The 12,508-nt window shown below is 46.1% G+C and overlaps 1 protein-coding gene across 1 annotated transcript in view; it reads right to left on the bottom strand.

Moving 5' to 3' along the window:
* The window catches only part of Tubgcp3 (tubulin gamma complex component 3), a 61,057-nt gene extending 52,959 nt beyond the window's left edge, over positions 1 to 8,098 (bottom strand). The window contains exon 1 of the mRNA XM_085844205.1: positions 7,932 to 8,098. Coding sequence (XP_085700331.1) covers positions 7,932 to 8,028 — 97 coding nt within the window. The 5' untranslated portion in view covers positions 8,029 to 8,098. The remainder of the gene's footprint in view (positions 1 to 7,931) is intronic.
* Positions 8,099 to 12,508: the final 4,410 nt, after the last annotated feature.

The raw sequence follows: 12,508 nt of genomic DNA, 5'->3' as shown, positions 1-12,508 counted from the left end.
AGATATGGAAAAATCTAGAGGTAAGCCAGACTGGAACCATAGTCGTTTTAAAAGGAGTGACTGAAGTCACAGACCAGGCATGGGGCTTAGAAAGGAAGCCTGGCAGAGAGCCTTGAGTGGCCCTCAGCTCCAGGAAGAAAGAGGCACAACTTGTGTGGAGAAGAGTCACAACATAGGTTTGTCTCTGCTTCCTTCTAAAACTCACACACACACACACACACACACACACACACACACACAAAGAATAAAGCACTTTAAATAAGGACATACACTTACCAAGGCAGATGTGAAGCCAGAGAGAAAAGCTAGAGAACAGATGGGCATGTGGCACTGACTCAAAGACTATTAAACTAGAAACCCAATGTCTGCAAGGTCAGGAATGGGAAGGGGAGTGGGACTGCCCTTGTTTTTGGTTGCCTTGATAAATACACTAACAAAAGCAACTCAAAGGAGAATGTGTTTATCTGACTCACAATTCTAAGTTACAATCCATCACTGCAAGGAAGTCAAGAGCCAGGGCCCTGAACTGGTGACATTACATCCAGTCAAGAAAGCAAGGAATTTAAAACTGTATGCCCAGCTCTCTCTCTCTACTCTTAATAAAGCCATGATACTCTGTCCTGGAAATGGTGACACCCACAGTAGGCAGGACTTCCCACAAATCAATATAATTCCCTAAGGACGTTCCCACAGGCCAACCTAGACAATCTCTCATTGAGACTGACTTTTCAGATGATTCTAGATTGAGTCAAGATGATAAATAAAACTAATTACCACAGGCAGAGGCAGGCGGATTTCTGAGTTCAAGGCCAGCCTGGTCTAGAGAGTGAGTTCCAGGACTGCCAGGGCTACACAGAGAAACTCTGTCTCGAAAAACCAAAAAACGAATCACCACAATTTCACCTCTTGCCAAGCTGACACACAACATATCACTTTAACCTATACCCTTCCTCTCTTTGTGCCCAGTCTCATGTTGCCCTCCGTGGTAGTCTGCATAGAATGCCCCCATAGGCTTCTATAACTGAATGCTTGGTCATTAGGGCGTAGTGCTAACTGAGAGGAATTAGGAGGTGTGACCTTGTTGGTTTCAGAAGCCCACGCAGGAAGTGGCTGCTGCTCTTCCTGATGCCAACAAATCCAGATGAAGAACTCTCAGCTCCTTCTCCCACTTCTGCCTGCCTGTCACCACTGTGGGTGTCTCATTCCCTAGACAGAGGATCATGGGTTTATTAAGAGTACAGAAAGGGAGCTGGGCATGATGATAATGCATTCAATCTTTAAAACTGTAAGCAAACCCCAATTAAAAGCTTTCCTTTATAAAAAGTCGCCATAGTCATGGTGCCTTGTTCCACAGCAATAGAATACTGACTAAGACAGAAGTGGGGTATTGCTGTGACAGGCCTGACCTTTGGCAGAATGTGGACTTTGGGACTTTGGACCAGGAAAGCATCTGAATGCTTTAAATGAAAGGAGTTGGAGATCTGAAGAACATTTGACATCAGACATGGAGATGCAGAGTTTGGAGTTTGCCATGCTAGTTCCTGGTCTTGCTTTGGTCCAGTCCTCCCTTTGGAATGATAATGTATATTCGGTGATATTGTATGTTGGAAGTATATGATCTGTGTTTTCATTTTGATTTTACAGGGGATGACAGTTAAAAGATTGACATGAGTCTCAGAAGAGACTTTGGACTTTTAAATGGTGCTCCAACTGTTATAGACTATGGGGACTGTTGAAGTTGAACTGAATGCATTTTGCACTATGGTATGACTACAAGCTTACGGGGGCCAGGGACTAAAGTGTGCTGATTTGAATAGGAATACCCCCTCCACAGACTCTTATATTTGAATGCTTGGTCATCAGGCCATGGTGCTGCTTGAGAGGGATCAGGAGGTGTGGCCTTGTTGGAAGAAGTGTGCCACTGGGGATGGGCTTTGAGTTTCAGAAGCCCAAGCCAGGCCTGGTGGCTCTGCTCTTCCTGCTGCCTGCAGCTCCTTCCCCTGCACCATGGCTGCCTGCCTGCCACTATGCTTCCCACCGTGACGATAATTGGGGTTTAAACATCTGAAACTGTAAGCAATCCCCAGTTAAAAATTTCCTTTATAAGAAATGCTATGGTCATAGTGTTTATTTACTGCAATAAACCCTAAGACACCCTCATACTGTAAATGTAAAATACATTCTAACTTTAAGTCTCCAAAGTCTTGACATTTTTCAAACTTTAACAAGTTTAAAACACTGAATTGTGAACTCCTATAAAAATCAAAAATGTATATACTTCTAGCATATAATGGCACAGAATAAACATTCCATTCCAAAATGAAACAATCAAGGGCATAGCAAGGAATAATCAAACCAAAACCCCAAATCCAATGTGGCCAAAACCAAATCCTGCAGTCCCATGTCCAGCATTTGGGCCTCGTGATGAAACCGGCTGGGCTCCAAAGCTTCAGACAGCCCCATTCCTTTAGCCCTTAAGCTTCTCCTTCAAACTTAGTCCAGCGCCACTGCATGCCTGTAGCTCTTCCTGGCACATATCCTGTGATCCTGGCATCCCCAACACTCCTAGGTCTCTACTACAGCGTATGCTTTATCTTCAAGCTCCTCACAGTGGCCTCTGAGGCCTTGCTGCTCTCTGGGGCCTCGACCCTGCCACACAGTGCCTGACCTCAGCTGCTCTCCACCATTCCTCTCTTCTGTGTCTTTCACACTTTCAAGACCAATAGCACACAGACAGCACCATTCAGAGGTGCAGCCTTGCCACCGTGGACCACAGTTCTATGAGCTTGTGTGTGCTGACCCTGGGGAAACACGTCCTCAAGTCCCAGTGTGGACAGCCAGGTTGCTCTCTCAGGGTGCTGATCCCTGCAGCTGCTGTGTTGACTGCACTTTCTTGTCAAAGACTTGAAGCTTGTCCACACTCCTTTCTAACGAGTAGTTCATTATCTTTAAATTCAACTTCATTCAAGGTCTCACAGTGGTGGTAAAATGAAGTCAGATTCTTATTGAATATCATAGGATTGTCCCTGGCCCATTTCCTGACACAGCCCTTGTTCTCGGAGGCCTCAGGAGCCAGGCCTCTACTGTCCTCATTTCTCTCAGCAGTGTTTTCCAAGTTCCCAAGAGAAAGCCCTTTTCCTTTGCTATGATAAAATACTTTGACAAGTGCAACTTAAGGGAGAATGGGTTTATTTTAGCTCAGAGATCAAGGCACAGTCCACCACAGAAGGAAAATCAAGGCAGCAGAGGAGCTTGAAGCTTTAAGTCATACCTCCCTCACTGACACTCCCAAGTGATGCTATACTGTGTCAGAATGGCAATTAAAACTAACCTCCCACAGGGACAAATGTCAAGAAGAGTCATTATATACTCTGTAGAAGCCCCGGGTGGCTCGAGAAGGGAGTGCCGTCCTTCTCAGGATCTATGTGGCAAAGGAAGGAGCTGTGTGTGTGGAGGAAAGCCAGTGCCTGCCCAAATCCCAGCAACCTGACAACTGGATCCCCATCCGGGCAAGCCTCAGAGGGTACCACACACAGCAAGTCAGCACAGGGTGGTCATCAGTCAGAGGAGCCAGGAGAAAAGACAGTGGCAGGGAGGCTGCAGCACCAGCTGGACCCCAACTAAAAAGTATGACAACTAGAAAAGGCTGCCCTGACCATCTTCCTGCCTAAATACCATCAGACATTTGAAGACAGCATTCAGAATACAGAGAGGAAGGGGAAGGGAGGGGAGGAAGGAAAGAGTAAGCTCCTGGGCCAATTAGCCTGGTGAACACAGAAGCAAACAAGAGGTCATGTTTCAAAAAGAGGGGAAGACAAGGCCTGGAACCAGAGGTTGTCCTCTGCTCCACAGACTCGTGTGTTCTTGTGCTCACACATGAGTGAACATGCATACTGATATGTGTGTGACTGCACACACAGGTGCACACAGATTTTTAAACAGTAGCTGTAATTAGCAATCATATATTCTCCAACACTAAGACAATTAAACTAGACATCAGTATCAAATCTGAAAATAAATCACTAAGTGTCTTAGAGTTATCATTGCTGTGCCATGACCAAAAGTAGCTTGGAGAAGGGTCTACTTAGCTTACATTTCCAATCACTGTTCCTCAATTGAGACAGTCAGGGGAGGAATTCAGACAGGGCAGGAACCTGGAGGCAGGAGCTGATGCAGAGGCCATGGAGGGGTGCTGCTTACTGTCTTACTCTTTATGGTTTGCTCATCTTGCTTTCTTATAGAACCCAGGACTACCAGCCCAGGAATGGCACCACCCACAGTGGGCTAAGTCCTTCCATACCAATCAGTAATTAAGAAAATGCCCTATGCCTGTAAAAAAAAAAAAATGCCCCATCTTAAGGAGGCATTTTCTCAATCAAGGTTCCCTCCTCTCAGAGGATTACAGCTTGTGTCAAGTTGATACAGGACTAGCCAATACACAAAGTATTTGGAGACCAATCGATTCATAATATACATGCCACCAAAAAATAAATAAATAAATTCTGAAAATAAACTTAATGAAAATGAAAATCTGATATTCTAGACAGACTTGAAGTCAATAATCTTAGTTTGCACAACAAAATCTACAAACGGCAACAACTAAACTGTTCATTCTAAACTAAAGTGTTCATTCAGAGATAAAACTACAAGGGATAGCGGCACTGACCCCCAGAAACCTGAAAGAAGGCCTAATGTTGACATTCTTGTAGGAACATCCACTCGGCAGAAATGCTCCATCAGTGAGAGACATGTGCTTCCAGAGAAGACGCCCACGTGAAGCAGTCAGGAACAACATTAACAATGACAGAGCATGCTATGCCTGCCACCGTGTGGTGAAAATGGCACTCCAGGCCCAGAATTTCCACCCCCAAGACAGAATCCCACTCAGTCACTGGGAAAATATCAGACAAGTCTACAATCTTTAATCTTCAAAACTGCCAAGCTCACCAAACAAAAACAAAACAAATATCGGGAAAGATCCAAGTCCAGAGGAGCCCACGGGGACCCAAATAAGAGTAAGAATGACAAACAAAGAATAAGAACAAGTGGCCTCACACGAGAGGGAGCCCTGGGTAATAAGCAACACCTGAAGGAGCCTAAAAAGCATGGAGCTTGGTCAATACTGTGAACTGAACTTCCCAAGAAAGTCATGCCCATGTTAGAGATTCTACCAGGCTGACTGACTAATTAGAAGGCCTGTGATTATAGACAGCTGGACAGAATGTTGCAGGTCTCAAGCTAATAAGTTGTCTTGGCCATCTATCCTAAGCCCTCTTAAAGGACTCATTCACTGTCCTCCTCTGTGTTTTGGCATGTAGAGAACCCAGCCTCCACCAACCCTAACATGAGACTGTCATCAAATAGTACCTGAGCCCAGTAACAGACACTCCCATTTTGCTTTAACCCACGTACCTGATGTTCATGCCAGTGTATCTGAAAAGTGCCTTGACTTATGACTTTATGCCATTCTGTTATTAAACTTCATATAACTGTTAATCACGTTGAAACAAGGCATTAGGGGTAACCTGAAACTGTGTTACTAGACCATAGTCACTTATGCTTAGTTCCAAAATTAATCACCTCTTAACTTCCTTTGAGGCAACAACTGTGTTTCTGCATCAACAATATCAATGTATTATTATTGACTGTGACACTGCACCTCAGTAAGCCAGACACTAAGACCAGAAGAGATGGTGTTGGGCAAAAGAGAACCATGTGTGTACAATTTTCTTGTAAATATAAACCATTCTGAACTTTAGGTGCTTTTAAAATGTGTACTGACACCAGGCCCTCTCCTACACAAACCCTGGCTCTTACTGGTCTGGAACAACAGCCCATGCTATCAACACTCTTTTTTTTTTTCTTTTTTTTTTTTTTTTTTTCGAGACAGGGTTTCTCTGTATAGCCCTGGCTGTCCTGGAACTCACGTTGTAGACCAGGCTGGCCTCGAACTCAGAAATCCGCCTGCCTCTGCCTCCCGAGTGCTGGGATTAAAGGCGTGCGCCACCACGCCCGGCTCTATCAACACTCTTAAAGGTTCCACTTCAACACTTTCAGTCTTCAAGACAAGAATAAGACGAGTATAGTTAAGGGAAGGTGGTTCCTTTGGTAGGCTCAAAAATAGTCTCAACTTGTACCATTTAACAAAAAACTAACTCATATCGCACATAACAATAGAACAGAACCTCTCTAGGGCAAAAAGATGAAAGAAATTTTATGACTTTGGATTTGATAACAGTTCTTCACATGACATCCAAATCATGATAATGTTAAGTGTTTTTTGTTTTGTTTTTTTCCTCTTACTTCCAGGGGAGCATTTGGGGAGTAAGGCAGAACTCAAAGCACTGCTTTCAGGGATCCATCAGGGATCCATCCTTGCCTTCCACCTTGTGGAGAAAGCAGATAAAGAACACTGTACCCAGATAAATAAAGAACACTCAAAGTTATAAGGGTAAGCAACCCAGCAAGAACATATGTTACGAAGAAAACAAAATAAAATACAACCTTAGGAAGAGATCTGAATGGCCAAACAAGAAGTCATGCTCAACAGAATCAGGAAAAAGAGATGACAACAATTAGCTATGGCTACACACCTGTCAGAGCACAACAAAATAACCAACAAAGTGTGTGAGGGCAGAGAACCCAGCTGACTCTGCATCCCTCTACTCCATCCACAGCGAAGACAGCATCATCTTTAATGAGCTTTACCCTGGATCTCCCTGAAAGTCCAGCGATTCACAGGACATAATCACAAATGGGGGTGGGAAATGGGAGGATCCAGGATTCTGCTTTAAAGCAGCATTTCAATCACCTGCAGGCTGTGAAACTTCTATCAAGAGGGATCTTAATGTAAAATTCCAATTTAGAAATTCATAATGAATAACTTCAAAATCTAGTTATAACTACGAGGTTCTTTCTGGAAGGTAAAAATTTTGGACCCAATGCAATAAAAGAAAAATGATGGTATGGCGTGTTAAGCCTTAGTTATCTAATTTTGCCTATGACTGGCTCACTCCCGTCAGAAAAGTAAACTACCCCCCCCGCCCCCACACTCTCCCCAGATACTGGAACTCTAAGCTCCTCCTATCCACCTTCTCCCTAGCCCTTTATCACCCACAAACACTGTGTATTCACCAACGCGCTAGTCACATTCCCTCCTTTAGACAGGAGCATCTCTCATGGCATAATAGGGTCGAGGAAGCCTCAAAGATTTCTTACATGAACAAACTGCACAGTGAAACACTACAAGGTATAAAGCAAGAGCAGAGTTAAGTCAACGGTTTAGTAGTGACACAGTAATTCATCCTCTACCCTGACAAGTTGTTACATAGGTTGTTACAAATTATGAAAGATCAAAAGGTTCTCTCGGTTTTTAAAACTCAGTTCTTGTTTAAAGTCTTCCCTTGAAAACCTGCGCGATTTGTCTCAACATTCTAAGGCAACCCAGTCATGTCAATTACTAAAACCTTCCCTCAAGACGCGTCCCCACTACATCTCCAAAATGAGCTTCAAGAAACCAGATCCTTGACATTTTCCCCACCCACCCCCACCCCCTACTCCCCCAACTACCGCGGCGACAGTACGGGTAAAGTGGGCAGGATTGCCTTGGGGGGTTCTGGCTTCTTAGAAGCATTATTCCCTAGCTGAACTGTCCAGGAATAAGCAAGCATCATCTAACCAGGACTCATCATCACCAGAGGCAAAGGTGACAGCAGAGTGAGAAGCACGCAGAAGCAGAGCTGCAGGCTGCCGTGCTGTCTGGACGAACCCCAAAACAAACTCGGCCGCTACAGCAGCTCCGGCCCGGGCCCCCAGGGCAGGGACGTCCGTGAGCCGCACCCCTTTCCTTCCCGGGGGCCGGGGAGAACAGCACCCGGCCGGCGGGGGTCATGGCGCTCAGCCTCCACAGCCCTGAGCCCCGGGACGCGTACCTTCGCTCCGGCCCAGGATCCGGCAGCACAGGTTCTGCAGCAGAACGTTGGGCGACTTCTGATCCGGGGTCGCCATTACCGCGCCCGGACTGCGCATTGCAGCCTCCCCGCGCTCCAGGATCCCGCGCCCTGACTACGGCGCCGCCATATTCGCGGAAGCGGCAAAAGCGCGCGCCTCCCATAATGCACCGCTTCCCGCGCGAGAAGCGCGTGCGCTCTCCGGGCTTCTGTACTTGGCCGCTTCTCCGCGCTGGAAAAGTCGTTGCTGGGCGACGCTCGCAGCAACGCGTTCCTAGGAAGTCGGTGCGCGTCCGCAGCTTGCGGTCTGGGCGCTGCTTGTGAACTGCACTGGATGCGGAGTCCGAGTGCGCTTGAGCCCTAGGACAGGGACAGGGGCGCCGGACTGCTACGCAGGGCTCTCGGAAGTGAGTTCTCAGGGGTCTGGAACCTCTCTCTGCCCCTTGACGTCACCAGGAGGTAGTCCTGGAAACAGGGATCCTGAGATGGAGAGGCGCTGCCACAATGGAAAAATCGGACGCAGACGCGAGAAGTTCTGTGCTGTCTGGGACGCAGGAGGAGGAGAGTCCTCGTCACTGGGAGCCCAGCTCCGCCGCTCCTGCCCGGATGCTCGGTGGTCCGCAGATGAAAGCTCCCTTCTTAGTCGCTGACTCAGGACTATGATGGCAGTAGCACTCAGAGGTGGCTTAATGGAGAGCATACCTTTATTCGTCTTTTGCTCGCAGATCTCTTAGCCACCCTTCCCTGCCCGCTCTGTGATGTACAGAATGCGGACACACTCCCTGTACAAATGGTACCTGCTGGAGCTCAGCCAGTTGAAGCCAACGATGGAAAACTTCAAGAGAAGACTCTCTGGCTTCAGCCTGGAATTTGACTATGACTCTAACAAGCCGAGACTCTCAACACCTCAGCTCTCAGCCCATTCTTAGCTCCAGCCTATTTTGTACTACCCACACAGATGATGGTCCATCAAAAGGTCTAGAATAAGGCCATAGTGACTAACGTCAGCCATTCCTGGTGTTTATTCCACCCCGGGGCCAGTAGCTAACCTTCAGGTGATCCACTTTTCTGTTTCCATCACCCATGTAGCCAGAGCTCAGTCCTCAATCCCTGTAGTCTCTGTTTTGTTGAGTGTTCCTAGCACTGCCCTTGGTAATAGGAGTGATCCCAGCAAGAAGTCTTAAGGTGGTTTTCTGGACTGAACACTCACACATTTAATTGCACATGTATTGACAGTTATTTGAGGGTGGCCAATGAGCCAGGAAAAGCCAGAGCGGTTTGCCATTGTGTGTGGCTATTTGAAGTGAAATGTCAGCAGATAGATGAAAACACTTAGAAAGTAGCTGCTCTAGCAGGTGTTTGGATAGCAAGTAACACAATCTCGACAACAGAAGCTGTTAGTCACCAAGCCAGGTGACTTGAGTTCCCCAGAACCCACATAGTAGGAGAGAAGCAACTACCTCAGCTGGTCCCCTGACCTCCACATGTTTGGTCACACCATACAAAATGAACTTTAATTTTTTTTTTTTGTTTAAGTAATGAACACATGGCCTTGCAGGAAAATAGAAATGTACATGTGTCTGGTCATATGGCTGCAAAGAGCATGAAGCAAGAGAGGCTTTCTAGACACAGTGGATGAAGACATCACCAGACCTTCCATGCACTGTCCAAGTCAGTCAAGTTAGGACATTGTAAATCAACTAAGCCAGTGACAAAAAAAAAAAATGCTAAAAAAAAAACCCAGGCTTGATGACACACGCCTTTAATCCTAGCACTTGGAGAGGCAAGTGGTCTCCAAGGAAAGTCTGATCTATATATTGAGTTCCTAGACAGCCAGAACTATAAAACAGAGAAACCCTGCTTCAAAAATAATCACACTCACACATACTTTTTTTGGTTTTTTTTTTTTTTTTTTTTTTTGAGACAGGGTTTCTCTGTGTAGCCCTAGCTGTCCTGGCACTCACTTTGTAGACCAGGCTGGCCTCGAACTCAGAAATCCGCCTGCCTCTGCCTCCCGAGTGCTGGGATTAAAGGCGTGCGCCACCACGCCCGGCTACACTCACACATACGTACGTGCATACATACATACATACATACATACATACATACATACATAAATGGGTTAGGAAGATGGGTTAGTGGTTAAGAGCACTAGCTGCTCTTCCAGAGGACTTGGGTTCAGGTCCCTGTACCCACATGGTGGCGTATCACCATCTTGTAACTCTAGTTTTATCTGTTGCCTTCTTCTAACTACCTCAGGCCCCAGGCATGCACATGGTACACTTACATACATGCAGGCAAAACACACATAAAGTACATGATTAGATCTTTATATATGTGTTGTGAATATATAGAAAGCAGTAGCAGCCCTCTTGGCTGGCTGTTTCAGCTCATCTAAAAATCCAGTCAGTTGAGTGGGTCAGTGTTTCCCAGCAGTCAGACTTGGCCCACAGTAAGCAGAATGAATAAGGGACATGTGGGTCAAAGCTATTCCAGAGAAGAAAGACTTGTTGGGAGACTACAAATGTTTCAGTACACAGTCAGGAGGACTTTCCCAGAATACACTGTGCTATCTATCGGCGGCATCCTCTTGTTGGTGGGCATGGCTGGGTTCAGCCTCATTGTGGGAGCATCTCTGGATGGTGTGAACCCTTACATTAGTCAGCTTTCCACTGCTCTGATAAAATCCATGAAAGAAATAATTTTAAAAGAGGAAAGATTTGTTTTGACTCATGGTTTCAGCCCAAGGTTGCTTAGCCTCAGTTGTTCTGAGGTCTGGAAAAGCAGTACATGATAGGAGAGGACTGTTCCCTTCATGATGCTCAGAAAGCAAAGTAGGAGAGAAGGAGGGGGGCACTCCAGCAGTGACTGACTTCTTCTACCAGGCTCCACACCCTAACAGCCCATTAAGCTATTGAGCCCCATTGGTGAGTATCTTATTTTCTTCATTGCTATGATGAAATGCCCTGACTGTACCAATGTATGGGGGAAAGAGTTATGTATTTATGTATTTATTTATTTATTTATTTAGACTCAGTTCAATGGTACAGTCCATTGTGATCAGAGGTCCTTGTGGCAGGAACTTGAAGCACCTGGTCACATCAACAGGAAGCAAAAATGTGAATGTCTATGCTCAGTTAGCTTCCTCCTTGATTGCACTGTAGGACTCAAGCCAAGAGAATGGTACCATCTACTTTGGGGGTGACTCTTCCCACTTCAGCTATCCCAATAAAATACATGATGTATCACAGGCATGTCCAGAGGCTTGTCTCCCAGGTGACTGTCGATCCTGTCAAGATGACAACCAATGTTAATTAACTTCACATCCATTTACTGAATCCTAGCCTTTACACCTGATTCTAAACACTGCTGCACTGAACACTAGGCCTTCAACAAGGGAGCTCTGGCAGGACATTTAAGATCTGAACCACGACAAAGGTCTTTGAATAACTTAGAGTCAAGCTTCATTCATCCCACTGAAAACCTGAATAGAAAGAGCACAAAAGGGGTCTGGGGAGATGGCTCAGTGGTTAAGAGCACTGACTACTCTTCCAGAGGTCCTGAGTTCAAATCCCAGCAACCACATGGTGGCTCACAACCATCTGTAATGAGATCTGATGCCCTCTTCTGGTGTGTCTGAAGATAGCTACAGTGTACTTACATATAATAATAAATAAATAAATCTTTAAAAAAAAAAAAGAGCAAAAAAAGGCTGACCTAAGCAAGATGGCTTTTACAGAGACATCTACTCAGCAGATTCAGCCCTGTTAGCCCCACATGGCAGAGACAGTACCTTAAAGTCTCATGCACCCCATAAAATGCTGACTGGCAAGAAAACTGGGACCTCAGCAGGACACCAGACTCAAGGGAGACATAAGACTCATTTGACTGTGTTCCTAGCCCACTCATGGGTCTGTCAATGCAGAATGAAGTCCCTCCAGGCTCTGCCTGAGTCAAGACATGTAAGTTCACATAAGCCGAGCAGACACAGGGAAGACCCGAGAAGCCAGGTATAAAAGTCAGGTGAGAGTATAAGATGGGTGGAAAGAGCAGTCACCCAATACAAGGCAGTTTTCTGGACACAGTTTGAGTCCAGAGAAAAATAAGTGCAAACTTACAAACATATGGAGAAGTAATAGCAGGGGCAGTAGGGGTGGGGGGCTCAGGCCAAAGGCACAGAAACGAGCACTGAGGGCAGAACCGTGGGAGAAAGGTACACTTCAGGTAAGCATACCGGTCCTTACATACACAAAGGGAGGGCCAATGAGGCAGTGAACACAAGAGCGCAGTGAGGAGCTGTGGAAGCCTGGCAGGCCGGGTGTGAACCCATGGACTGATGGAGGGAGAGAACCGGCCCCATAAAGTTGTCAAGTTGTCGTCTGACTTCCACATACACCTTGTTGCATGCACACATCTGTACTCTGAGTTTTAACTGGTCAACATAAAAAAATCAGTGATTTTGAGAAAAGTGGCAGACCTCACCTCGTGCCTCCAGAGATGAACATCTGCAGAGATCATCCGGTACTCTGCATGAGAGATTTCTCTGTCTCTCCCTCCCC

Source organism: Mus caroli, unplaced genomic scaffold (genome assembly GCF_978045245.1).
Source record: "Mus caroli unplaced genomic scaffold, Mus_caroli_1 scaffold_10, whole genome shotgun sequence".
Lineage (NCBI taxonomy): Eukaryota > Metazoa > Chordata > Mammalia > Rodentia > Muridae > Mus > Mus caroli.
Note: the sequence above shows the minus strand (reverse complement) of the source record. Positions and strands in the feature narration are given on the sequence as shown.